The sequence below is a fragment of the Engraulis encrasicolus genome, chromosome 24 (genome assembly GCF_034702125.1).
Source record: "Engraulis encrasicolus isolate BLACKSEA-1 chromosome 24, IST_EnEncr_1.0, whole genome shotgun sequence".
NCBI lineage: Eukaryota > Metazoa > Chordata > Actinopteri > Clupeiformes > Engraulidae > Engraulis > Engraulis encrasicolus.
Window position 1 is genome coordinate 43,757,010 of NC_085880.1, and position 26,276 is coordinate 43,783,285.

The 26,276-nt window shown below is 43.9% G+C and overlaps 1 protein-coding gene across 1 annotated transcript in view; it reads left to right on the forward strand.

Moving 5' to 3' along the window:
- LOC134441358 (CUB and sushi domain-containing protein 1-like) overlaps positions 1 to 26,276 on the forward strand; it is a 617,842-nt gene that overhangs the window by 383,800 nt on the left and 207,766 nt on the right. Inside the window, exons 11-17 of the mRNA XM_063191634.1 lie at positions 5,356 to 5,459; positions 5,964 to 6,076; positions 10,746 to 10,928; positions 13,010 to 13,155; positions 13,710 to 13,890; positions 18,211 to 18,405; positions 23,614 to 23,752. Of these exons, the coding sequence (XP_063047704.1) occupies positions 5,356 to 5,459; positions 5,964 to 6,076; positions 10,746 to 10,928; positions 13,010 to 13,155; positions 13,710 to 13,890; positions 18,211 to 18,405; positions 23,614 to 23,752 (1,061 nt within the window). The remainder of the gene's footprint in view (positions 1 to 5,355; positions 5,460 to 5,963; positions 6,077 to 10,745; positions 10,929 to 13,009; positions 13,156 to 13,709; positions 13,891 to 18,210; positions 18,406 to 23,613; positions 23,753 to 26,276) is intronic.

The window sequence follows — 26,276 nt, forward strand, 5'->3', positions numbered from 1 at the left end:
ACGCGGACGATCGGAATGAGATTGGTGGATGTACTCCACTTACGGCAGGCAGGATTCCAAGAACAAATTTGAATGTCTCTTTAAAAAAAAAAAAAAAACACACACACACATACATCAACAAAGTAGGGCATTGTTTTGTATATACTTCCAGGGGTTTTGCTGCCAGGGTCTTCATAATCATAAACACATTGTCACATTGTCTTTCTGTGCAGTATAGACTATATGTCTACAACATGTTAATGTTGTGTCGAAAAAGGCTTTAGGGGGGACAACAGGTGCATTAGTCACATGGGAAAACATGGAAATATTCATTAGCTGCTCTGCAATTTAACATGCCAAGCAACAAAACAACCCTCACCCCACCCAGTAGCCTACCATTCACCTCAAGTCATGGGAATTACCTTTCTAATTCCACTTCCTTGCTTTACTCCCTGGTTTCCCATAACTATTTCCATGTTTTTGTCAGATTATTCCATTACCATGACTCCTTTATATGAACAACAAAGAAATCCTTTGAGCCCCCTCTCTCCTGTGTTGTTGTTTTTTCCAGCACTATTCAACCCTAATCTCTCTCCCTGACTTAAATGTGACATGGAGTAAATGTAGTGCACGGATGCACTGTTAAGCATTCTCCCAGTCATGCAGCAGGGTGTTATAATGAATTCCAGCATCAAGGTACTCTGGTAAGCCATGAGGGCTTTGAGCATAATAAGCAGGTGACATGGTGCCCATACCGAAACAGAGAGCTTCTTAAATGCCATTACTCATCGCAAGAAATGAAAGGGAAAAAAATGTGTTGCATAATGTATTGTGTTATGCCCTGTAGTTAATACGTATGTGTTGATTAATTAGATAGGCTTTCTTAGTGAGAAGAAAATGAAGTGCTACTCCTATTCACCCTGATGTAATCATTGTTTTACCTGCGTGATAAAGTGGCCTGGGAACACTCTAGGCTGGCCTGGCCTTCTTTCCAACAAAAATACTTTATTTCACTCCAGCAAGGTCAGTGTACATAATTTAAACAAAACCCAATCAGACTTATGATCAGGGGCGCCAATAACAATTTTGGGCCCTATGAAAGATTCAAATTTTGGGCCCCCAGAATGACAAATTATGATATCAGCCTCCTTCCAGGGGCCCTTTCAGTGCTTTCGGGCCCTTAGAATCTGTAACACCTTTCCCCCCCTCGCGACACCCATGCTTATGATGGACTAACTACCTCCTATGCTTGGGCATTTGGCTTATTAATGTTGTGCCGCCCTGAACCTTCATCAGATTCTTTTTTATTTGTGTCCAGGAAAGTTTACTTACAAAAACGCTCAAATTGTACTTTCAAACGGCAGCCATTTTGTAAAAAGGTGATTTGGGGTGTGCAGCATGTACAAAGGAGACACATGGTTGGCATGCCCTCACAGATAGAAATAGCATATTAATTTTGCACTATAAGGTCACACATTGAATTTTAATTGAAAGGGGAAAAAAAGGGTCTACTTTGTTTCATCTATTTTGAGAAGGGGAGAACGCACCAGAAACACAACATATGCTGTTTCAATAATTATTTTGCAAGTAGTCTTCCTTCCTCTCATCTCATCTGAGGCAGAATTTGGTGATTTCTTTTGCTTGTTCAGTGAACATTTAAAACTTAATGCAGACCTACAGTAATGTTATTGGATTAGTTAAGACTAAACACTATGGGTGAGTGGATTTGCAATGATATAGTAGCTACTACTAAACAAATGGTAAACAAATGCTCAATTAATTTCACATTTGCATAAATAACTGCAATACTATGCTGGTATTATTGAGGACTGAAGCCATGCATATGGGGGTGCAAAAAGGTTAATATATCTTTGAATTAAAGTCATTGTCTATGGCATTTCAATAGAGCGCAGGGGCCACAAACAGTACAAATCACAAGAAGGCAGCCAGCACGTAACAGTCTATTAACCACAATTGGGAGGTCGCAGAGCAGAAAAAGTAGTAGAGGAGTACATGCAGCGCCTCCGACATCTTTGGCTGGGCCCTGGGGCAAAGACATCTGAGAGGGCCCCAAACCCAACGCATAGAGTAGAGAGGGGCAATACGCCCCCCACGGGGTAATATGCCCCCTGCCCGTTTTTCCCATTTTGACTACTAGATGGCACACATTTCAATTTGCATTGTTGCTATGAATAGTCCTGACAACGGGGATAAACAAACATCTACAATGTGATTATGAGGATCCAATTCTGGGCCCCCCTCTCTCCTTGGGCCCGGGACAGTTGACCCCTTTCCCCCCCCTTTGTCGGCTTCCCTGGGTACATGTATCCAGAATGCAGGCGGCATACAGCACATCATCACACAGTCACCACCAAAACAGGATGCAGCAGTTACTCACGAATCTGAGGTGGACACAAAAGCTGTGGGATATAAAAACACATTTTCTCTGCTTTGAGCTCACGCCTGTGCCCAGAATGGGGATAGCACATCTCATTACCGAAGGGATGTAGCAGCGGTCCGGGCGACGCGTCTCTGGCACGGTGGATGTATCGTATCCAGGGTCTATGGCTTGTTGAGCAGATCCTGGGCTGAGACGTACAGTACGTAACAGCAGATGAGTTTTACAGAGGAAGGACTGCCGCCGCTATGCTTTTATGTGCACCTGCTGTAATGGTCCAATATGCCAGCGGGTTCCCAAACTTTTTCAGCGGGGACCCCCCTTTTTGGAGTCAAGAATATTTTTGCAGACCCCCCCGAGCCCACCATAGTCTCAGCCTAGGAATGGATTTCTAGCAATATTAGCAGACAAACTATTCATGGAAAATCTAGGCAATTTTTTTGGTCCAATAACATTGCTGGATTTACCATGAATAGTTTGTCCGCTAATAGTGCTAGAAATCCACCAGACAACAAATAAAGCTATTAGCCATACAAGTAAATACAAGTCCCCTTTGTCTGTGACCCCCCTTCAGTACCTCTGCGACATCCCCCCCCCCCCCCCAAGGGGTCCCGCGACCCCAGTTTGGGAATCACGGCTGTAGTCTATCTCTTACAGACTAAGCTCACGGAGGCTTGTGTATCAAGATATCCTGCTAGGCCTGCAGAAATGGAGAAAATTCACATGTATGTGGATGCTTGTATGCATCCAAAAGCAACTCGAAAATGGGTCATAAACTGAAGATTTTTTTTTTTCAACTCACATTTAGCCATGCTTTTATGGACTTACCTTGTGGCTTGGAAAGGGAGGTAAACAGTGACCCATATCGAACTTGTTTGAACATTTAATCTTATTAGGTGAGGTGGTCACGGCGCAGGTCAGGGATTATGCTGTGTGTAGACCATAAAAAAGGACATTATACAGTAAACTGAATGTATTTTTTTCTCATTCCATGCACACATGAAAGCCTGTTAGTTCCATGCCGGCAACAAATATTACAGTGATTATGTGAAGTATCTGTGTGTACACAGAAATACACAACACATTTTATACAGCGCTATCAAATCTGTATGAATACAAATGCTGTTTTGAAAAAAAAGAGGTGCTTGTATGCTTATATGTGACTATACAGTATTTGTAATTCAAATTTAACTTTTCCCAAGCGTTGAATCTTTTGCCAGCACTAGATGCTGTGTGCTGTATATCTTAATACCAGGGAATGTCCCTGTACTAAATACATTGTATAGAATGTCTTAGAAAGGAGTGAAATGAATAGTTAAACGAAATATACGACAAACCAAACATAACTCCATTTGAGATATTTGGGATATAACTGTGATAGCAAAATGTTGGCAGAATATCTCTCCTCTATGTTTATTTTGGATGCCAAACCCTTTCCATATTCAGCCATGACATCTGTGGAGATGACACTTAAAGAGAGCTTTAAAGGGGCAGAGAAGGAGAGGAGAGGAGAGGGAGATGGAAAATAACTTTCTCACAAAAAGGAAAACAAAACTGTGCTGTCGAACCAGTTGTCAGCCTTCTCAGCTCAGAAATAATGCAAAGAAAAAATCGATATGGCCACCACGCGGTTTTAGAGAACGGTCATCAGGCTCCACTGACATTCCCTGATTGTGTTTATAGTGCATGAATGCGGCTTTATAGGCTTGCTAGATCTTCTGTAAAAAGCATATCTGCCTTGACAAGATAATTTGAAAAGGTCGTATTTTAGCCTATTCATTGAAGATTGCTCCAAACAGCTTCCAAACCACACAGTTTGACATTTCATACAGATTGCTTTCTTTTTTCCCGATTTTTTTTTTTCTTTTTCTGAGGTGCTTAACAGAGTTACGAGTCCATGAAAAAACACACGCAGAGCTTTTTCCACCTCACTCTGAGCACACACCCTGCTTTGTCAGTCGGGTGCATCTGACGAGCTGTCTTCTCTTCAAAGACAAAAAAAAGAAAAGAAAAGAAATGCAAGTGAACAAAAACAAAACTGGCACTTGTGTGTAGCGGAGTTGTCTCTGTACCAGTTTCCACCACGTCCATTTGTCAATGTCATTTGCTAGTTTTTCAAGTGATGAAGTACAAGATGTTTGACGCCGGGTAGGGTAGGTAGGGCAAATGTTTGGTTACTTCATTAGCGAACGAGTCTGTCTTAACATGGTTCAAATTGTGACAAACATTTGTACACACAAAGGTGCCAATGTAATAAATACACCCCCTCTGTCCCTAATCTGGTCTCACGCAGATGGATGCTACTCTCTCCCCCCCGTCATCATCATACATTTGCCTGTCTGCGCCCACTGGCGTGGCACTCCAAACTTGAGGGCTGAGAGAGAGAGAGAGAGAGAGAGAGAGAGAGAGAGAGAGAGAGAGAGAGAGAGAGAGAGAGAGAGAGTGTCCTCCTTCATACCTGCTAAACTGAAGCGGTGCTCCGCTACGCTGCGTGTGGAGGATGAGGCTGTACGGGGAAATGTGGAAGGGAGTAATGGCTCTTTAATGGCCCGATTGAGAGAGTGTGAGGATGCTGATAATGAGGTTGTCCTAATTAAGCTGCATTTTTTCCCTCCCAGCAATCTCCTCTCAAATCCAATTTTCTTTTAACTGCCATTCTTTCAGTTCACATACCAAATGTGCACGAACTTCCCCACACCCCACACACCCCCTCTCTCTTTTTTCTCCCAACTGTTTGTTCCCGGCTACATATTGCTAATGTTTGCAACATCACAATGTTTTTTTTCTCCACAGACCAAAAAAAAAAAAGCTTGCTAATTTTGGCATTTATTTCTGGCATAAGTTATAGTGGCGTTCCTGAAAGTTCATGATGATATTGTTTGAAACTCCAAAGCTGTGCCTGGATGTATGGATGGCTCCATTTTTATATTTTTATTCATGTGTTTGTTCATCCCTTGCCTGTTTTTCATGCCGGGCAGGTCATCAAACTGTCTTTTGAGGAGTTTGATCTGGAGAGAGCATACGACACGCTAACAGTGGGGGACGGCGAAAAGATTGGGGACGCCAGAAGGGTCCTCTATGTGTAAGTTCATCCAGAGTGTTAATGTGCCAAAAATAAATGGGAATTTATACATTCACATGCATTAGTGCACAAACCAGAACACATTTTGAGACTGATTTTTTTTATGGGCGTTGAAAATGTTGGCTTCATGTATATGTGTTTTCTTCAAGAATGTTCTTTTTTTAAACAATAATTTATTATTATTATTATTATCATTACTATTATTATTACTACTACTATTATTATTATTATTATTACTATTATTATTATTATTATTATTATTATTATTATTATCATTATTATTATTATTATTATTATTATTATTATTATTATTATTATTATTATTTAGTAGTAGTAGTAGTAGGAGGTGGAGGTGGAGGAACAGTAGTAGTAGCATCAGCAACAGTAGGCCTACAGTAGCAGTACTAGTAGCAGCACCAGCTGCAGCATCTCCAGTAGCAGTAGTGCTATTCCATGTTATTTTGTGCAGCCCTATTTATTCCTATATATATATTTCCCTTGCAGGCTGACGGGGACCAGCGTGCCTGACCTGATAGTCAGCATGAGCAACCAAATGTGGCTCCATCTTCAGTCGGACGACACCATTGGCTCTCAGGGCTTCAAAGCACTCTATGAAGGTACTTCAGCTTTTTCGGTCCATCTTCACTACAATAGGTCATCATAAGCAATCATCAAAAAAAAAACATGTGTTTTGACCCTGATGATAATGGCTACTGACTGACTGCAAATAGACTTAAATTACAAGGTTTCGTTGACCGGAGCAGGTTATTGTTGATGGCTTGTTGTTTGTAACGTTTTGACGAATGTTCAAGGACACACAAAAAGCCCCCCGGAAAAGTAACCGAGAAAAAAAAACAACAACATGCCCCCATTCTGTCTCCATCCAAGTAACCTTCCACAAGATGGCTGCCACAGCACGCATGATATGATTGTCGCATTAGACACCGTGTCACGGTCTGAGGCCCATCTGATGACCATCTGATTCTGATTCCGTCCCTGTTCCGCCTGCTGTTTCCCCCGCTTTCTAAAGGGCCTATACTGTACAGTGCATGTACATCATGTGTTTAATGAAAGCAAATGGGTCAACATATGCGCGCCGCATAGCAGACGCGCTCTCTAAATTTTGTCAGCATGAAATACGCTTCACACTGTCTGTCACTGTGGGAAGGGAACAAGTTTTTTAGCCATAGCATCTGGGTTCCATAAAACGCTAATGTGCTGATTTTGCGCGTCTGGCCAAATTAGTAATTCATTTTTTTGACATCAGATGCTTAGACTGATTGTCTCTAAATGATGGAGAGTGCAGTAAACGTGTTTCAAAATATGCCAGGCTAATTGGCCGTGCTAAACAAAGGTTACAGTTCTAGCCATTCCATTCCGTTGCGTAAAACACATATTTTATATGGTGTATTTGCAAGATAATGATAGGATCTGATGACAAGATAGAGAAAGCTGTTCAGCCAGTTCAATTCCTCGTTGATAATATGAGCAAATGAGAGAAGTTGGATTCCTGTCACACTACAACACGGCGTGGATGATTTCATACAGTTTTATCGAGAAATATTAAAATCCATGTCTTAAGCACCCCAAGGACCAATCCTTACCTCGATCAGCTTCCATAAATGTCACCGCCATAATTGAGCAATTCACACCATGTCTGAACAGTCTAACACAATGATGGAAATCTGGTTAACTTCGTGTAAACCCAATTTCACACATACGCAGTCAGGCATTTTGTCATGTTTGAAAATAATCCCACAAGATAACTGTAGTTGAACCCTTTCAGAGTTTTTTCCCCCCATGTACAGTATTGTTTGATAGACTGGCAATATATGTTTCTTCATGGCAAGTTGCACTCTCCTTTTCTATTTTATTATTTGATGGAAACTTTCTGGAAGTTGTCAGTGGGAAGCTCGTCATGGTTCATTATAAGCAATGCTGCCTCACTTTGTGTGATCGCTCTACAGCAGTGATTCTCAAGGTGTGGTCCGGGGACCACTGGTGGTCCGCGACAACAGAGCTCAGGTAGTCCGTGAAGGGATTTTTACTTTTCCAAGACAAGCTAGAAGTAGGCTATATTTGTAACATTATTACAAAGCTGAAGTCATATTTTCACCACAATAAGACAGGCTTGTAAATGTGAATTTGAAGTAAGTGATCTGCATCAAAATTAGAAGTGTCAAATTACCACTCAGGTGGTCCCCGAACATTTTTGGGGGACAATGTGGTGCTCAGTTTGAAAAAAGGTTGGGAAACGCCGCTCTACAGTATGCACTGAGAGTGGAGGTCTCCGAGTCATGTCAGGGCAATGCTTATATATGCAGCCTGCCAGAAGAGACAGGGCCAGGGCTGGTCTGGGGGAGAAATAGGGCCCGGGCACTTTTGGCTGAAAGGGGCCCCCTCACAATTAGCGGCACAAAACTGACTGACCGATGGGCCCCGCACCCTTGTGGGCCCCTATTGTCAGAAATATGTTTTTTTTTTTTTTAAACATTTCTGAAAATAGGGGCCCACAAGGGTGTGGGGCCCACTGGGAAATGCCCACTGTGCCAGATGGCCAGTCCAGCCCTGATCAGGTCTGCGTATCGCATCACATGCTAGTTTTGAAGAGCCCCTGTGCTGTCTCAGAGCAGAGGCACTTTCCAGTCTCTTCGTCATGCAGCTAGGTCCCTTCCTCTCACCATCAAGACTCCTCGGGGGATGCCCACAGATGGTGGAGTGCACATAGCCGCGAGTTAAATGAAGCGCGCCGCATTTTTACAAGCTTTGTTGGCTTTACTGCTCGGCGAGTTGGTCTGCATGGCATGCTGGGGACATATCTCCATCCTGTGTTGTGTTCCGTTACATGTGTGTACTCTACTGCGTTTAACGGGAGACCTATTTACATGCTTAATTAGCGATGAGTTCAGCACCTATATACCGTACCAGACGATTATGGCCATTGCAGCAACTTTACCTTCGCGATGATGACACAACACAGGTCCCAGCCCGCATTTTATCCTCATCCGCCACCGCCACCACATTCATCACAGTGCTTTCTTACTAGAGATGCACCGGATCCTGATTTTTAGGATCCTGCCGGATACCGGATCCACTGCTTAAGATCCTGCCGGATCCGGAACCGGATACCGGATCCTACGAAAGGGTTGAAACACATAGCCTACTCACACACGTGGGCCCTTTTTATCACGTTGGCTCAAACTATTTTGACTGAAAAGCCTCAGCTACCGGATCCTGGATCCTGGAACCGGATCCGGATCCTGTGAAAAACCCTATTATCCTGCCGGATCCGGATGCCGTGCATCTCTATTTCTTACGCCTTCCGATTTTCTCCATCAGCTCGACTTTAAACTTCGGATTAAATTAGCAGGTTTGCAATTATGAGAATAGGTGGTGCACGTGGTATAATGAGTTGCTTAAATGCTAAGCTACAGTATGTAAGTGCTATCATGTAGAGGACCAGCTCTCCGCCTGCAAGTTTGACTTATGAACTGAAGTGAATGTGGGAGACAATATCCTTAAAGCACGGCTAATGAGAGACCACACGCTGGCTAATCTGTTTTCCTTTGAAGTTACTTGTGGTGGTTTGTTTTAGGTGATTCACGGCGGGCGGGTTTAAAGCTTTGGGCTTTTTTAACCTTTTGGAAAAGGGCTGCACTACCACCACCACCTCCTCTTTCTGTGTATGTGTGGGCACTGATGCCTCCTTCAGGGTTGCCAGATGAGGCCGATGATTTCCAGCCCAAAAAATGCTCAAAACCCGCCTAGAAGCACAAAATCCCGCCCAATTTTATTGGTTTCTATGGTGAAAAATTGGGCTGTTTTTTCTGCTAAATGCCATTTTTTTCCCGCACACGGTCATCCTAAGCAACCCAATTGGGCGGTAAACAGCCCAATCTGGCAACACTGAAGCCTCCTCTGCACATCTAGAGGTATTTAACTCCTACTTAACACCTTTGCAGTGGTTGTCTGGAGATGGGTTGCCGTGGCGATGGAGAGGTAGAGGGAGAGGGAGAGATAGAGGGAGAAGGAGAGGGAGAGGGAGATGGAGAGGGAGAACTCTTCCCCCCCTGTGTAGATTAGAGCTCCGCCTGGGTCAGTGGAGCGTCGACTGGCGGCTGCTGAGCTGACATCCTGGCTGTTAACACAAAAATGAAGTCGTCCAGAACGTCATTCATTTGTCACTGTCATCTTACACCTCCTCGTGAAAAAAAAAGACGGAAAACTCTGCTCTACTTACCTGGATATAGAGATGGATATGGAGAGACGAAAGTGAAGTGTAAAGTAAAGCTGGAGTGATAGTACTTTTCTGTCTAGAAGGATTTACACAGAAGATTTGCGACGAGATGAATGCAGCAAATATCTGTACTGGATGAGACAGATAATGAGTGCAATTATGCTTCAGCTAAACTAACTGATTAACCCTATCCAGACCGGGCTTTTTTGGCATACCTGGGACTGGGGGGGGGCTCTTTTGACCCCCTCCTCATAACTTAGGAACCGAATGGCGTATGACCACCAAACTTGGAGGGGATGATCTTCAGCCAAATATCTATGAATGACATCAGTTTGGTGTCATTATTGGATATTATGACGTCATTATGACATCATTTCCTGATTTTATTGCCCAAAATGTCACCTTAATGTATTTTTCATCTAACTTGAGTAATGCATATCAATTTTGGTTATTATGTGCATCAGACCACTTCAAATGTTCACAAGGGTGTCTGATGCTAATGAAAATGTAAAAAAATATGAAAAGTGATGATGATGAGACTTAGATCAGTGATTTTTGGGCAGGTGTACCCGTCAGAAAACCGTTGCCATGGCAACAATAAAAATGATAGACCTAATCTTTTGGTATCAAATTGTAGCCAACTTCATTTTAGGAAAAGTCACAAAGTTTCGTAGTCATAGCTTTAGTCATTCAAGAGTTATACGACATCAAAGTTGGTGCGGGCACTTTTAGCCCCCCCCCGGTCTGGATAGGGTTAAGCTTTTGCTCATTTCATGGGAATGGGTTGTCCCTCCATCTTCCTCCATCCTCTGTTTTTTTCCTCTTCCTGTTTTTTACTCTTATTTCATTCCCTCATCTATCTATCTATCTATCTATCTATCTATCTATCTATCTATCTATCTATCTATCTATCTATCTATCTATCTATCTATCTATCTATCTATCTATCTATCTATCTTTTTCTTTCTTTCTTTCTTTCTTTCTTTCTTTCTTTCTTTCTTTCTTTCTTTCTTTCTTTCTTTCTTTCTTGTTTTTTTGTCCTTGAACAGAGATTGACAAAGGCGGGTGTGGAGACCCTGGCATCCCCGCGTACGGCAAGCGAGCAGGCGACTCGTTTCAGCACGGGGACTCGCTCACCTTCGAGTGCCAGGCCGCCTTCGACCTGGTCGGGGAGAGGACCATATCCTGCCAGCAGAACAACCAGTGGTCCGGGAACAAACCCAGCTGTGTCTGTAAGAACCTCTTAGGGCTTCCGCACACCGGCTCCGACAAAGTGCTGAGCACTGCTCAGCTAAAAGTCGATCCCATTGTTTTCAATAGAACCACGCACATTGGTGCCGATGTCCGCGGACATTAGCCGATGTCGGATAGCAATTAGAGACGAGTTCTATTTTGTCGGCGCTGCCGATTGACTATCAATGCAATATTCCGGTGAAATTGGGATTGGGGGTCCGAATTCTGTCAGAAGCAAAAGTGCGCCACACTTTGTCGGAGCCGGTGTGCAGAAACCCTTACACTCTCTTGTCTGAAAATACACTACACTACACTACGTGTCCCTAATTAAACTCCGAGTCATTTAGGATGATTGATCCCCGGGGCATAAATGATATCATAGCAGCTAGTCTTTCGGAGGTGGAAGGTGTGGTTTATTTTAAGAAGAAGAATAAAAAAAACGAAAAACGAACCACTGATCCATTGAGGCTCCTATTGCAAGCACTTCCTTCCAGCAGGGCCATCTTTCATTTTTTCGAAGGACATAATTTGAGGACCATTAATCCACTGTTAAGTGACAGTTACCACCTCTGAGCCCCAGGTGAGTAGGAAATTTAGGTCCGTACTCCGTACACGGGCCCCTGGGAACTCTAGGCCCTCTAGGGTGCAATATTACAGCATGTGTTTTCGGAGTGGTTCCCCAGGGCGCTATCTGCTTACATTCTGGCACAGGACACTACTGGCAACTTCTGGCAACTGGCATGGGCACGAGCGGGGCTGGACTGGGCGAGAAAAATGGAGCCCGGGCACTTTTGGCTCAAAGCCCCCCCCATAAAAATTAACTGACTCACCGGTGGGCCCCGCACGCTCGTGGGCACCCATTTTCAGATTTTTTTTTTTTAAATGCCCGGTATGCCAGAAGGCCAGTCCAGCCCTTGTCATGAGTCGAGCATACAGTACGAACCAAGGGAGAGAGTGCCACTCACTTCCATCACCAAGGCTGGCCTGGGACAAAAAAACCTGTCCGGGCATTTTCGTCCAAGACCGGTCCACCAGACGTTGAGAGACACAATGAAGCCTGTTACAATATTTTCAGTCATCTATTACAAGCTCTTTTGACCAAAACAGGCAAAATTAATATTTATAAATCTGACTCTGACAGGTCCGCTGTATTGGCATGAGGACTGATACCTTACGTTGAGGGGAGGACCAGGCCAAAAGTCCTCAACAGTCCACCGGGCAACTGCCCTGTATGCCTTATGGCCAATCCAGCCACGTCCATCTCCTGCCTCATGCAGGTGGTCAAGCAGATAAGCATTAAAGGTCACCAGCCCTAGGTTAATGTCTCTATCAGCTCACAGGGATCTGTGGAAGTCCCAGCATGTTGCAGAGATGGAAGATGGAAGGAGGAGAGTGGGGGGTGGGGGGTTGGGTGTAGACAGGCAGAAAGCAAATGCCTGCTCGCCTGCCTGCCTGCCAAAAAATACTGGCCCTACTGTATAATGCAAAGAAAGAGAGACGAAAAAGAAGCAGAAAGCAGCCAATGTGAGCCCCCGTGATGTAATTCATCTCAGACAGAGAAGGATAGTTCTCAGGCACTCTGTGGCCCTGGCACAGTACAGCACAGCACAGCACAGCAGAGCACAGCAGAGCACAGCACAGCACAGCACAGCACAGCACAGCACAGCACAGCACAGCACAGCACAGCACAGCACAGCACAGCAGAGCACAGTACAGCACAGCATAGCACAGCAAAGTGTAGCACAGCACAGCAAAGCACAGTGCAACGCAGCACAGCACAGGACAGCACAGCACAGCACAGCAGAGCACAGCAGAGCACAGCACAGCACAACACAGCACAGTAAAGCACAGCACAGCACAGCACAGCACAGCACAGCACAGCACAGCACAGCACAGCACAGCACAGCACAGCACAGCACAGCACAGCACAGCACAGCACAGCACAGCACAGTAAAGCAGAGCACAGCACAGCACAGCACAGCACAGCACAGCACAGCACAGCAGCACAGGACAGGACAGGACAGGACATACTCTCGCACTGCACTCACTCTGTTGTGTGTGTTTGTTCTATTTCTGGCAGTTTCCTGCTTCTTCAATTTCACCACGCCGTCCGGCGTCATCCTGTCCCCAAACTACCCGGAGGAGTACGGGAACAACATGAACTGCGTCTGGCTGATCATAGCCGAGCCCGGCAGCCGCATCCACCTCATCTTCAGCGACTTCGAGGTAGGGGTGGCCGATATGCCTCTCAAGGTCGTCCTCAGACGAGCCTTCCATCGTTGCCTTCCATGACTGGCCATCTTTGAACAACACCTTAAACCCACCTCTTTTTGGAGGCCTTTGACTTCTAGTGTCCAAAAGCACACACCTACACACACTTACACTGATTTTATGTAAAACGACCTTGGGTGTTTTGAAAGGCGCTATATAAAATGAAGGTATTATTATTATTATTATTATTATTATTATTGTTATTGAATCGTGAATCGTGATATCGAGTACAAGATCGTCTCAAATCTGCCAAAAATGAAGAAATCGTATAGATCTTGTGTTGTTGTCTTCATTTTTTTTTTTTTTAACAATATTGTATTCCAATTATGCACTTCATGATAGTGTCATCAGTGTGTTAGCATTTTTATTGACCGCAAATTACACATTGCAAGTATATAAAGTACATGTTGTTTGTATTTTTTCGTTGAAAGATCGTGATAAAAAAAAAATCGAAATCGAGATTTTATATTAAAAAATCATGATTATGACATTTTTTTCCCTACTTTGAGGTGGAGTCACAGTTCGACTATCTCATCGTGAAGGACGAGGCCATGGCGGAGCCCACCACGTTCGGGACCTTCTCCGGCAAGGACGTCCCCTCGCAGATCGCCAGCAACGGCCACATCATGCGCCTGGAGTTTCAGTCCGACCACTCCAACACGGCCCGGGGATTCAACATCACATACACCAGTAAAGACGCCATGTTTTTGAAGTTATCTCACATCACATGCCCACATTAAATGTTGTGCAATGATGAGGTTATTTTTTAGTCCGACCACTCCAACACGGCCCGGGGATTCAACATCACTTACACCAGTAAAGACGCCATGTTTTTGAAGTTATCTGACATATTCATGTATAAGTTATCCCATATTACGTACATGTCCAATGGTGGGGTTATTTTAGCAATTAGAATAGCTACTGTATATATTTTCCTTTCAAGTCACCTTCACCAGTAAAGCTATTCTAAAGTCATTACTCCATGTCCGCAGTACACATTGTCCCAATGGGGTATATTTTAGGAAATTTGTTTATTCACATTATGGACTTGACTGGGGTCTAGAAAGGATTAATGATCACCTGTAAAGCCATTTTGAGTCTTGAGTCATTACACATACCAACAATATGCAATGTCTAAAGGGGTGGGTGGGGGTGAGGGGTTATTTTAGAAAAGCATACACATTTGTACTCTGCATTCACCTTATGAGCTCACATTGACAGTAAATAGAATGGACGCCAAATCAACGCTATTTGCCATTCAACGCTTTGAAGCCAGATTTGGGAACATTCCAACTTACATTCCACCTTAGCAACGCCAAACGCAGGTGCTGATTGGACAACAACAAGACTTCTAACGGTCAATCAAACCATGTTCTGATGCTCATTGGTCAATTTAACTTTTAATATCTCTCTAAAATAAAACATCACCACAAAAAAATCACCACCCTGGTAAGTTGGAGAGCAAGGGGACCTACTAGTTGAGCGAAAAATGATCCCCCTGGAGTGGCATTTAAGGGAGATACAGGGTTTTATGTCTCTCATAGGAATGAATGGGATTTGGCCATTTTTTGGTCTTTTTGGGTCCAACCTTGGCTCCAACTTGGCTTCAACAATGAAATAGAATTTTGGCCTCCATTCTATTTACTCTCAATGTGAGCTCACCTGGGCTCTACACCTACAGTGCACCAGGAAGGACATTCTGACTCGCACCCACATAACACATTGTCTTAAAATGATACTGTCCCATTTTTGGAAATAAGCTTATTTTACACCTCACGTCCTATGAGACCAGTAAGCCGCCAGCTGGTCTCATAGGACTCAGAGGTAAAATTTGCACTGCCATACCTAGAGAACGGTTGACAGTATAGGAGAATGGTAAACCCCTATAATTTAACTTAAAGGGAAGTGTAAAATAAGCTTATTTCAAAAAATGGGACAGTATCACTTTAAGGGCATTTGTAACATGTAATAAAAACTGAAGTCGGCTGGGTCATAGAGAGGGTTCAACATCACTTGCTCTGGTAAAGCCATTTAGAAGTCATCACACGTGCCCACATAACATGTTTTCCGAAGGGGTTTTTTGTTTTAGAATATTTATGCGTTCATTTTTTTAAACCTCATGAACGTGACTGGGATGTAGATGATCCATTTCTCAGTGAGATGAGATGAGATGAGATGAGATAAGCTGGCCATATATCCTCATACCTGTCCCTATAAAAGTCTACGGAATGGGACAGTTAGACAAAAGATGATGAAATACCAGACCAATTCCTACTCAGACACACAAAAAACAGCATGGTAAACAAGTGTGTGTGTGTGTGTGTGTGTGTGTGTGTGTGTGTGTGTGTGTGTGTGTGTGTGTGTGTGTGTGTGTGTGTGTGTGTGTGTGTGTGTGTGTGTGTGTGTGTGTGTGTGTGTGTGTGTGCGTGCGTGCGTGGGTGCATTTATGCGTGCCAATAAGCAATAAGCAGTGACAGTACTGTGTGTTTTTAGTTATTTTGTTGTCACTGATAGAACTGCAAAAAAATTGTGCTTTGAGGGTTGTTGTTGGGTTTTGTGTGTGTGTACATTGTTGCATTCTCCCATTAGATTATGAAGGGACGTCAATATGATGTGTGTGTGTGTGTGTGTGTGTGTGTGTGTGTGTGTGTGTGTGTGTGTGTGTGTGTGTGTGTGTGTGTGTGTGTGTGTGTGTGTGTGTGTGTGTGTGTGTGTGTGTGTGTGTGTGTGTGTGTGTGTGTGCATGCATGGGTGGGTGTGGGAGTGTGTGTGAGTGTGTGTGTGTGTGTGTGTGTGTGTGCATGCGTTCGTGCGTCCGCGAGCGTCCGCGTGCATGTGTGTGTGTGTGTGTGTGTATACCTGCGTGCATATCTGTGTGTGTAAGTGCGTACGTGCTCAAGCAGACTGGGTTGGTCCTGCATCGCCACCACATCAACTCTTGGCATGCAGGGACACATTGACAACAGCTATTCTCTGAATACCACTGAAGTGCTAATGGGAGGTCTAATAAAATAGAGGAAGCTGTCAGTGCAAGGTTTTTTGATTCTGGGCATGCACTCATGAGTCCAAGGGGCCCTCGCTGTCACGGCGGATGCAAAAAAGCTACTGTGTGTGTGTGTGTGTGTGTGTGTGTGTGTGTGTGTGTGTGTGTGTGTGTGTGTGTGTGTGTGTGTGTGTGTGTGTGTGTGTGTGTGTGTGTGTGTGTGTGTGTGTGTGTGTGTGTGTGTGTGTGTGTGTGTGTGTGTGCATGTGTGTGTTCGTGTGTGCATGTGTGTGTGTGTGTATTTGTGCGCACGTGTGCGTTTGTGTGTGTGTGTGTGCGCGCTTGTGCGTGTGTGCGCGCATGCATGTACGTGCGTGTCTATGCATTTGTGTGCGTGCGTGTGCGTGTGTGTGTGTGTGTGAACACTGTCTGTGTGTCTGTGTGTGTGTCTGTTTATAGGAGGGGATGGCTGGGGTTGAGATGGGGGGGTTGGGGGTGAGATGGGGTTGGGGGTTGAGATGGGGGGGCGGTTACGGGGGGATGTGACAGGGGACAGGGAGGAAGTGTCAGCGTGGCGATGGCTGGGGACCCTGCAGCTTGGCACCTCAACAGCTAGTGCTTTAGGAGCGATATGTCACCATTTCAGGGAATAGAAGAGGGGGTGTGAGAGTGGGGGTGTGTGTGTGGGTATGTGTGTGTGTGTATGGGTGTGTGAGCGTGGGTATGTGTGCGTGGGTATGTGTGTGTGTGTGTGTGTGTATGGGTGTGAGAGTGCGGGTGTGTGTGTGTGTGTGTGTGTGTGTGTGTGTGTGTGTGTGTGTGTGTGTGTGTGTGTGTGTGTGTGTGTGTGTGTGTGTGTGTGTGTGTGTGTGAGACAGAAGGACATGTTCCCCCATCTGGCTGAAGTGAGTGGCACTGAGCGATGCGGCTGCAATGAGTCTGGCGAGGGGAGCGATATAAAAAAGGGGACAGTTGTCCCAGGCCCAAGGAGAGATGGGGGGGCAGAATTGGGACCCGGTTACATTGCAGTGTATTGAGAGGGAGGGGGCCCTTTCAGATGATTTTGTCCCGGGCCCGGTCAAAGCTGTTAGCGGGCCCTTGCAATGAGTCTGGCAAGGGGAGCGATATAAAAAAGGGGACAGTTGTCCCAGGCCCAGGGAGAGGGGGGGGGGCAGAATTGGGACCCGGTTACATTGCAGTGTATTGAGAGGGAGGGGGCCCTTTCAGATGATTTTGTCCCGGGCCCGGTCAAAGCTGTCAGCGGCCCCTTGCAATGAGTCTGGCAAGGGGAGCGATATAAAAAAAAGGGGCTGCGTCTGTGCGTCTGTGTGTCTGTGTGTCTGTGCGTCTGTGCGTCTGTGCGTCTGTGCGTCTGTGTGCCCTCAGAGTTTGCCATTAGGTCTCCGCGCCTCATTAGCTATTCTCCAGAAATAGAGGCGAGGCGACGCAAGGCGAGACACGCGCATGCACACTCGAAAAAAAAAAAACGCATACAGAGGGAAAGTCATGATCTCCCAATGGTATTTTCTTTTTCTGCCAGAGAATAGTTTATGGCTTTATGTTGAGCGATGGGGAGGAAGAATGGAGGGAGAGGGGTGATGGGGTGGAGGAGAGGAGGGTATGGGGTGGAAGTTATGCATGCTCAGAGGTGAAAATGTGTGCGCCGTAGGCTTTGCCGGGCTTAATGATAATGGATGATGTCTGATGTTGTACCGTACGTACTTGCGATGTTGTGCTGCATTTTTAAACATTCTAATTTCCATCCCTTCCACGTGGAATTACCTTCTCGTTTTGTGTTTATCATTATTTTACCATAACAAAAAACAAAAGCTTTTGGACAGAACTAGGGCCACGACCCCGGCATTCTCATGAATGGGCAGCAGTAGTTCAGTCAGCGAGCATAATATCCTCCTTGCAGATGAAAATGTCTGATGTTTCATTCAAAAACTATCATTTTAAATTCTTCTCAATCTCTCTAAAACTTTCTCTCTGAACTGCCTCCCTTTTTATTGTACCACATCAAACAGCTTTCGGACAGAACGAGTGCCACGACCCCGGCATCCCCGTCAACGGTCAGCGGTTCGGCGAGCACTTCCTGCTGGGCAGCTCGGTGTTGTTCACCTGTGACGAAGGTTTCATCAAGACCCACGGCTCAGAGGCCATCACCTGTGTCATCCAGGATGGGAACGTGGTGTGGAACGCTGCCGTCCCTCGCTGCGAAGGTACAGGAATAATGACTTTTTTTTAGATAGGACACTGCAGTCATTTGGAATATGTGGCACTGGATTGTAACTAATGAATAGTTACGTAGACACAGGCTAATGCAGTGGCAGCCAGAGGCATTGTTAGCGGAATATCTAGCTGTGTTGACTCTGGAGCTCTGAAGGCTAACAGCTAACAGCTCAGCACTGCGCCTTCTGTCATCCATCCAATGACAGGGTTGATGGGACAGGGTTGGGAAATGACCCAGGCCGGATTCGAACCTTGGTCCCCGTGGGCATCAATGCCCGTACTGTATACAGTGCGACTTGTTAATGCGGTGTTAAAGTTCGCAAGTAACGCCACCTGACTTTGGGGTAGCATTGCTAATGGTCAAATATAGCCTATTGCTGTGCTGTGGGTCATCTGTGGCCTAGTGGTTAGAGAGTTGGTCTTTCAATCTAGGGGTTGCAGGTTCGAATCCCCCCTGACCTCTCCCTACATCTCCATCCATGGCTGAAGTGCCCTTGAGCAAGGCACCTAACCCCACATTGCTCCAGGGACTGTAACCAATACCCTGAAAAATAATAACTGTAAGTCGCTTTGAATAAATGAAAGCGTCAGCTAAGTGTAATGTAATAGTGCTATACCATCACATTACACCACATCAACTTTGTCAAGTCCAATATGACATTGAGAAATAATTAGTTATTTAGTACTGTGTGAACTGTTTTGAATAACAATTAGCGCAGAGCCTCTGCTATAACCTTACTGTCACCAAAATTGAAAAGACCAAGTCTTAATCTGTTACTTAAGATTTCCTGCATTGTCATAGCATTGGTGATGTGATGCTGTTGAGCATTATCAGCAAAGAGTGATTAACCCTTGTGTTGTGTTCATAAGCTGCATACACCTGTGGTGTTCGGGTCATTTTTGACCCGTGATAACAAAACTCAGCCATAAAATACCTAAAAACACTAGCTATCATCAAATATTGTTTTTCATCTCATGGTTAACTTGGTATGTATCCATGGAAATATTACTTTATGTATTCATCTTTTTGACTTTACAGGTCTTTTATCTTACATTATGCAAATCGTTTTTGAAGACCAAAACTATCAAAATCTCCATAAATTCACTATTAATACCTCCTAAAGTGATACAATTGGTGATTATTTTGTCCATGTATTACAGCTGATATGAGAGTACAACAACACCCACATTTATTTTATTAGTTTTTCTCTAATATTAGAAAATATCACCAATAGTGGCATTTGTGGTGTTCGGGTCCAAACCAACCCAAAGAGATTTATAGCAGGATACAGACCAAATGTCAACTAAATTAGTTTTTCAGTGCATAAAATCAATGTTTAAATATGTTGACTTGGTGTTTTTCAATATTTATATGATTTTAGTGTGATAAATATACAAAATAACAATTCTGTCAGAGTCACAGCTATTCCGCCAATCTAATGCAAAGATATTGGAAATGAACACCTCAATGAACATGAAAAAAGTCACACTATTCATCTGAATCCCCTATGCCATGAACATGGACCATTATGTCATTGCCACATCAACTTTATGGAAAGTGTAAGACCAGTTCTACATGTTTGGGTGCCATTATGAATTTTTGATACATTTTTTGGAAAAAATAATGTGGAAAAATGTATTTTGCAAACAAATGTGCAAAAAATATCATTATATAATGCAGACATGGATTCCCTGACCATGACAACATATGAGTAGGCACCAGAAATACATCTGTACTCCTTTCACAACAGGAGATATGACGTATTGTAGTGTATGGGACTGTCCGGCGGCCATATTGGATTTGTAATATGAAAAAGCTGGCAATTTTTTTTTCAGGCAAGAAATATATTTTCCTCACCATAAATCACCAAACTGAAGACAAAGGGCAACCAACAGCTTTTCAGAAATGCAAACAACAACCAAAAATCTATACCGGGTCAATTTTGACCCGAACACCACAGATGTAACTTTTTTTTTTTTTGGACCTTTAAAATTTACTAAAATGATAAAACATATTTTCTTGTGTTGAAATGATTGTGACTGAGGATTAGATGAAACCTTATTCCAAGAAAATAAAGGAAAGTGTGTTTTTTCACACTAAAACTTGAAAACGGGTCAAAAATGACCCGAACACAACATAAGGGTTAAACCTGCCGACAGGGCCCATCTTTGAATGTTTCAAGCTTCAGATGGCATTCGTCAAACTGTACAGTTAGTGTAGCTCTTCACTGAAGCATGAAATATATTTTTCACACAAAAAAGTTGCAAAACAACCAATCCAATGTTTCGAAAACGTTTTCAATTAAAGAAGTACTTTGTCCCATTTTTTTTTCAGGACGCACCTGTCAACTTAATTGATAGGCATGCTCATGCCCATGCCTGAAATATCAGATGCAGATCATTTATTTTGCATATAAATTACAGACCTGTTTACATATGTTACCTTTCTAACAATGTTACAAATATACTGTAGCCTAAACTTAACTTGGAGACGCTGACTGCATTTGCCGAAATCCATTTGCGGACCTATTGAGCTTCACTTTTTTGAGAACCAACTGATGTACAGTGATGAGGCAAAATGGATTCATTAATTACAATCCAGCGCCACATATTCCAAATGACCGTCTTTTACCCGTCAATTCAACCAGGTGATCATTCAATCAGCCAGTCACCTGGCTGACTTGGAAAGGTGAACCCAAGTCATTTGGAATATGTGGCACTGGATTGTAACTACTGGATAGTTACACAGACACAGGCTAATGCAGTGGCAGCCAGAGGCATCAGTGTTAGCGACATATCTAGCTGTGTTGACTCTGGAGCTCTGAAGGCTAACAGCTCAGCACTGCGCCTTCTGTCATCTTAAATGGTGTTGTACTCCAGGCATCTCCCACACTTATTAGAATATGTCATTTGGAATATGTGGCACTGGATTGTAATCAGGTCTCTGAATTAGCACCAGCCAACTGGCCAAATGCTGGTGAACATTTTGGCTGGTAAAAAAGGCCACTTTGACCCATTAGTGTGTGTGTTTGACTAGTAAGAACATCTAGCCATTTTGGCGGTAATGAAAAAAGTTAATTTATAGCCCTGATTGTAATTAATGAATCCATTTTGCCCATCACATCACTGCTGATGCAGTGGCAGCCAGAGGCATCAGTGTTAGCGGAATATCTAGCTGTTGACTCTGGAGCTCTGAGAGCTAACAGCTCAGCACTGCTCCGCTCCGCCTGTCATCTTAAATGGTGTTGTACTCCAGGCATATCCCACACGCCGCTCATTCAGCCACAAGTCTCTTTTAGGAGCAATCACTTGGCGATACAGAGAAACACTCAAGCATTTCAAAATAAAACTTTAGTGCAACAAGCCTGCCATGTACCGCAACACTTTAATTTGAGGGCCGGGGACACGCTTGCTGCAGTCAAGTCAAATCGGCATTTATTGTCAGTTTCTTCATATGCACAGGTCATACAAGGATATTGAAATTACGTTTCTCTCTCTATACCATGAAAAGAAAAGACATAAAGACAAGACTATGCTGACTATGCACAGTGCAGTCCAGCATAGTCCATTGCAGTCCTGTTGTTCAAGTACAGTCCAGTTGGTGAAGTGCATGTTACGCGAGACAGAGTTGTTTAAAGTAGAAGTACTGTTACGGATGTAATTTCAACTCCACTGCTGTATGATATTACATCATTGCAACCATGTAACATTATACTACTGTTGTAATTACTTATACTTTATACAACTCTGCGTGTGTCCATGCACTTTTTTGCACGAATGCCGATGCCATGTGTATTTACCAGACACAAGCTAAGCAGATGTGTGCGTACGGTGCACTAATTCAAGGAACCATGAGGGGTGATCTTCCGAACTTCCATGGTGAGGTTGTGGTAGAGTCAGTAAATTATTTCATGGATGCATTACTCCAGCCATGAAATAATAAAATAAAACAAAAAATATTTCATGTGTGCGTACCTCTCACTCCAAAACTGACTCTGTCAGCCTTTGTCCTGCGCCTTTTCCTGGGATGTGCACAATCTTCACATCCATCCGTTGCGGTAGAGTCAAACAATGATGGACAATATTAGTTAGATACCTGTTGGCTAGCTACCCCTGCATGGTGCATTCAGTAGCGTGGCTAGCGCGCTCTGATAGGTCTTTTGCTAGTATGTGCACTTGGTCGATTGTGGTTGTGTTGCGTAATTTAAGTCACAGAGCAAGCATGTCCCCAGCCTACAGTAACTGGAGATACGCCAATGCCACTGCTGGTTGCTATTTTTCTTGTTTGTTTGGTTGTTTTTTTGCCTTTGAGGACTTAAAGGGACACTGTGTGAGATTTTTAGTTGTTTATTTCCAGAACTCATGCTGCCTATTCACTAATGTTATCTTTTTCATGAATACTTACCACCAGCATCAAATTCTAAGTATTTTTTATGACTGGAAAAATTGCACTTTTAGCTACAAAAATGACTGTACTTGGACCATACTTGAAAATATAAATATCATGTAAAGATCAAGGCAGCCCAGTTTCAATGAGCAGCATAGTTGCAGTACCATTTTCTGACAATTTCCTGCACAGTGTCCCTTAAGGCATTCTCATGATTTGGTAATAACCGTGTAAAGTACTGCGTGGGAAGTCTTGGTATTGTGTCCTGGGCTGAGTGCAAGTGCTGCAGCGGTTTCCTACATTTTGCTATGATTTCCTGATCGAACAAATTGTCTTGACATACACATATGAAATGATATGGATTGTTTACGGTAAATGGTTAATTATTACACTTGGGAAAAGCCTGCCCTCTGAGAACTGAGTTTACAATGAGTTTACCAGACCAGATTACAAATCCAGAGCTTTGCAGTCATGATAGTCAGGCTACATTTACATGCTAAGTGTATCCAAAAAATACCGCGCACGCCCGTCTCATAAATATTGGGTGCAGGACTGGCAAAGTCACATGAAACCTGAAACCTGGACTGTATTTTCAGTTTTCACATACATTTTGATGCTATACAGATAAGTTTGCAACGATGGTGTGTCAGTGTCAGTGACCAGTCATGCACTGTTCTCTGTTCCTCCAGAGATGTGTAGTCATGATGGCCAGGCTACATTTTGATCCTACACACATCATGAACGTATAGAACGATGGCAAGTGAACAAGTGTCACTACACAGTCATGCACTCTCCTGTGTTCTTCTCTCAGCGCCGTGTGGGGGCCATCTTACCGCTCCGGCAGGGGTTCTGCTCTCTCCAGGGTGGCCCGGCTTCTACAAAGACTCGCTGAATTGTGAATGGGTCATCGAGGCCCGGAAGGACCACGCTGTCAAAATCACCTTTGACCGGTAATTTCTTGCCGCCGCTTCAATCAGATTGAAATAAAAAGTGGTCACCTACAAGTGCTGTATTGTGGTATGAAGGTCTAGCTCAGCGTGACGCTGACACACGAAGAAGCCAAGGTGTCAATCCTGGTTTCCAGGGCTGGACTGACCATCTGGTTTAGTGGGCATTTCCCGGTGGGCCCTGCACCCCTATTTTCAGAAATGTGAAAAAACACAAATACAATATTTTTACATTTCTGAAGATAAGGGCCGACTAGGGAGTAGGGCTCTCACTGGTGACTCAGTTCTGAGCCGCTAATTATGAGGGGGGGCCCTTTAAGCCGAAAGTGCCTGGGCCCTATTTCTTCCCCAGTTCAGCCCTGCTGGTTTCAGAATGTTAAAGATGAAACTCTCCCCTGCTGCTGCCACAAACTTGATCTGAATCAGCTCTGAGTCAGTTCATCATAATGAACTCTCAAGACATGTGGAGGATCAGCCTCTCCGTCAAGGCATCGCTGGACTGGCCATAAGGCGCACAGGGCATTTGCCTGGTGGACTGGACTGTTGATGTTTTTTGGCCTGGTCTTCTCTCCTCAATGTAGTGCTATCAGTCCTCCAGCTGAACTGTCTTAGGTGCCGTTTACACATAGCTGGATATTTTTACATGTGGATATTTTTTTCTCCTGGTTGTATTGGTTTTGCATTGGTTTTGGCCTCCCGTTTCCACATAGCAGATATTTAAAATCCAGGTAAAAAAAGCAGGAGAAAAAAATATCCTGTTTAGGGGGCTGAAACGCATTCGTTACAATGGATGATTTATTTTTATCCACATGTTGCGTTTACACCTAACAGGAGAAAAAAGTACCCTGCTAAAAAAATATCCTGCTACGTGGAAACAGCACCTTAGTCAGATTGAAATATTCAAAGTGTTCAAAATAGCTTGTAATAGATGACTATGAATGTCTCCCTCAATGCTTGTTGGACCGGTGTTCTGTAAAATTCTCCTACATGCCAGATAATCCTACAAACCCCTATTGGGCATGCACAGACCATGAAACGTCAACACCAGCTGATCCTAAGACTGTGCAATATTAGCGGAGAACAGATAAATACAGTACTTAAATTTACAATTTACACTACAAGTGTGTGTTTATTATCGTTATTTGTGTATGTGTGTCTTAGAAATTGAAGTGTGACCCTGGCAACTTAGCTAACTGACTCGTTATGCTAGCGGTTTTGCTAACGTTTAATAAAAATCCAGGTTTTTGGTAGTACTTTTATCCATGACCATGCGATTTTATTTTCTTATCTTTCATCTCGTAAATCTAATCGTATGGTGTTACTGTTTTGTATTTTACTGTAAACAATATAGCGTAGGAAAATATGACAATGTAGGAAAACCTGTCAGAACACCGGTCTTGACTGAAAATGCCCAGCCCGATTTTGTCCCAGTCCCGCCCTGCCGTCAAGTTGGAAGGGAATAAAACTGTGGCAGGATTTTTTGAGCTACTCAACCCAGGATTGACACCTCTGCTCACGATCATGTCTCGTTTTTTTTTTTTTTTTCAAATGTATCCCACACCGACTGTCAGCCCTACTTATAAATGGGTAACGGCATCATGTAAAATATTTATACTCTGAAATACTCTGAATACTTGATAGAGGTGTGTATATTTTATACTGTCTACATTATAGCAACAGCTACTACTATATGGTCTGGCTGTGCTATGCTCTCCCTCATGCAATGCAGAGGTTTCCCCATTGCCAACCAGCACACAAGCAACCTGCTAATGAATTGATAATGAAGGGTTTCTCTCATTAAGGAACATGGCATCATGGTGTTGTATCGTGGTGTGTGTGTGTGTGTGTGTGTGTGTGTGTGTGTGTGTGTGTGTGTGTGTGTGTGTGTGTGTGTGTGTGTGTGTGTGTGTGTGTGTGTGTGTGTGTGTGTGTGTGTGTGTGTGTGTCTGCGTGTGTGTCTGCGTGTGTGTCTGCGTGTGTGTGAGTGTATACATGTGAAGGTCTCTCTCTCTTTGTATGTATGTCTGAACGCATGCATGTGAGTGTGTATGTGTGTGTGTGTGTGTGCATTTTTGTGTGTGTGTGTGTATGTACTGTGTGTGTGTGGTAATGTATGTTTGAATGTGTATGTGCCAGTGTGTCAGTGTGAACGCATGGATGTGAGTGTGTGTGTGTGTGTACATGTATTTATGTGTGCATGTGATGTGGGTGGACACATGAACGTGTACTGTATGTATGTGTGGACCTTGCCCTCTGACATCTCTCCCCTATCCCCCATTGCTCCACCCCCCACCCCCACCTTCTTCCTCCTCTTGTGAACGCATGGATGTGAGTGAGAGTGTGTACACGTATGTGTGTGTACATGTGATGTGGATGAACAACACATGTGCGTGTAGTGTATGTGTGTGGACCTTGCCCTCTGACATCTCTCCCCTATCCCCCATTGCTCCACCCCCCACCCCCACCACCTTTTTCCTCCTCTTGTGAATGCATGGATGTGACTGTGTGTGTGTGTGTGCATGTATGT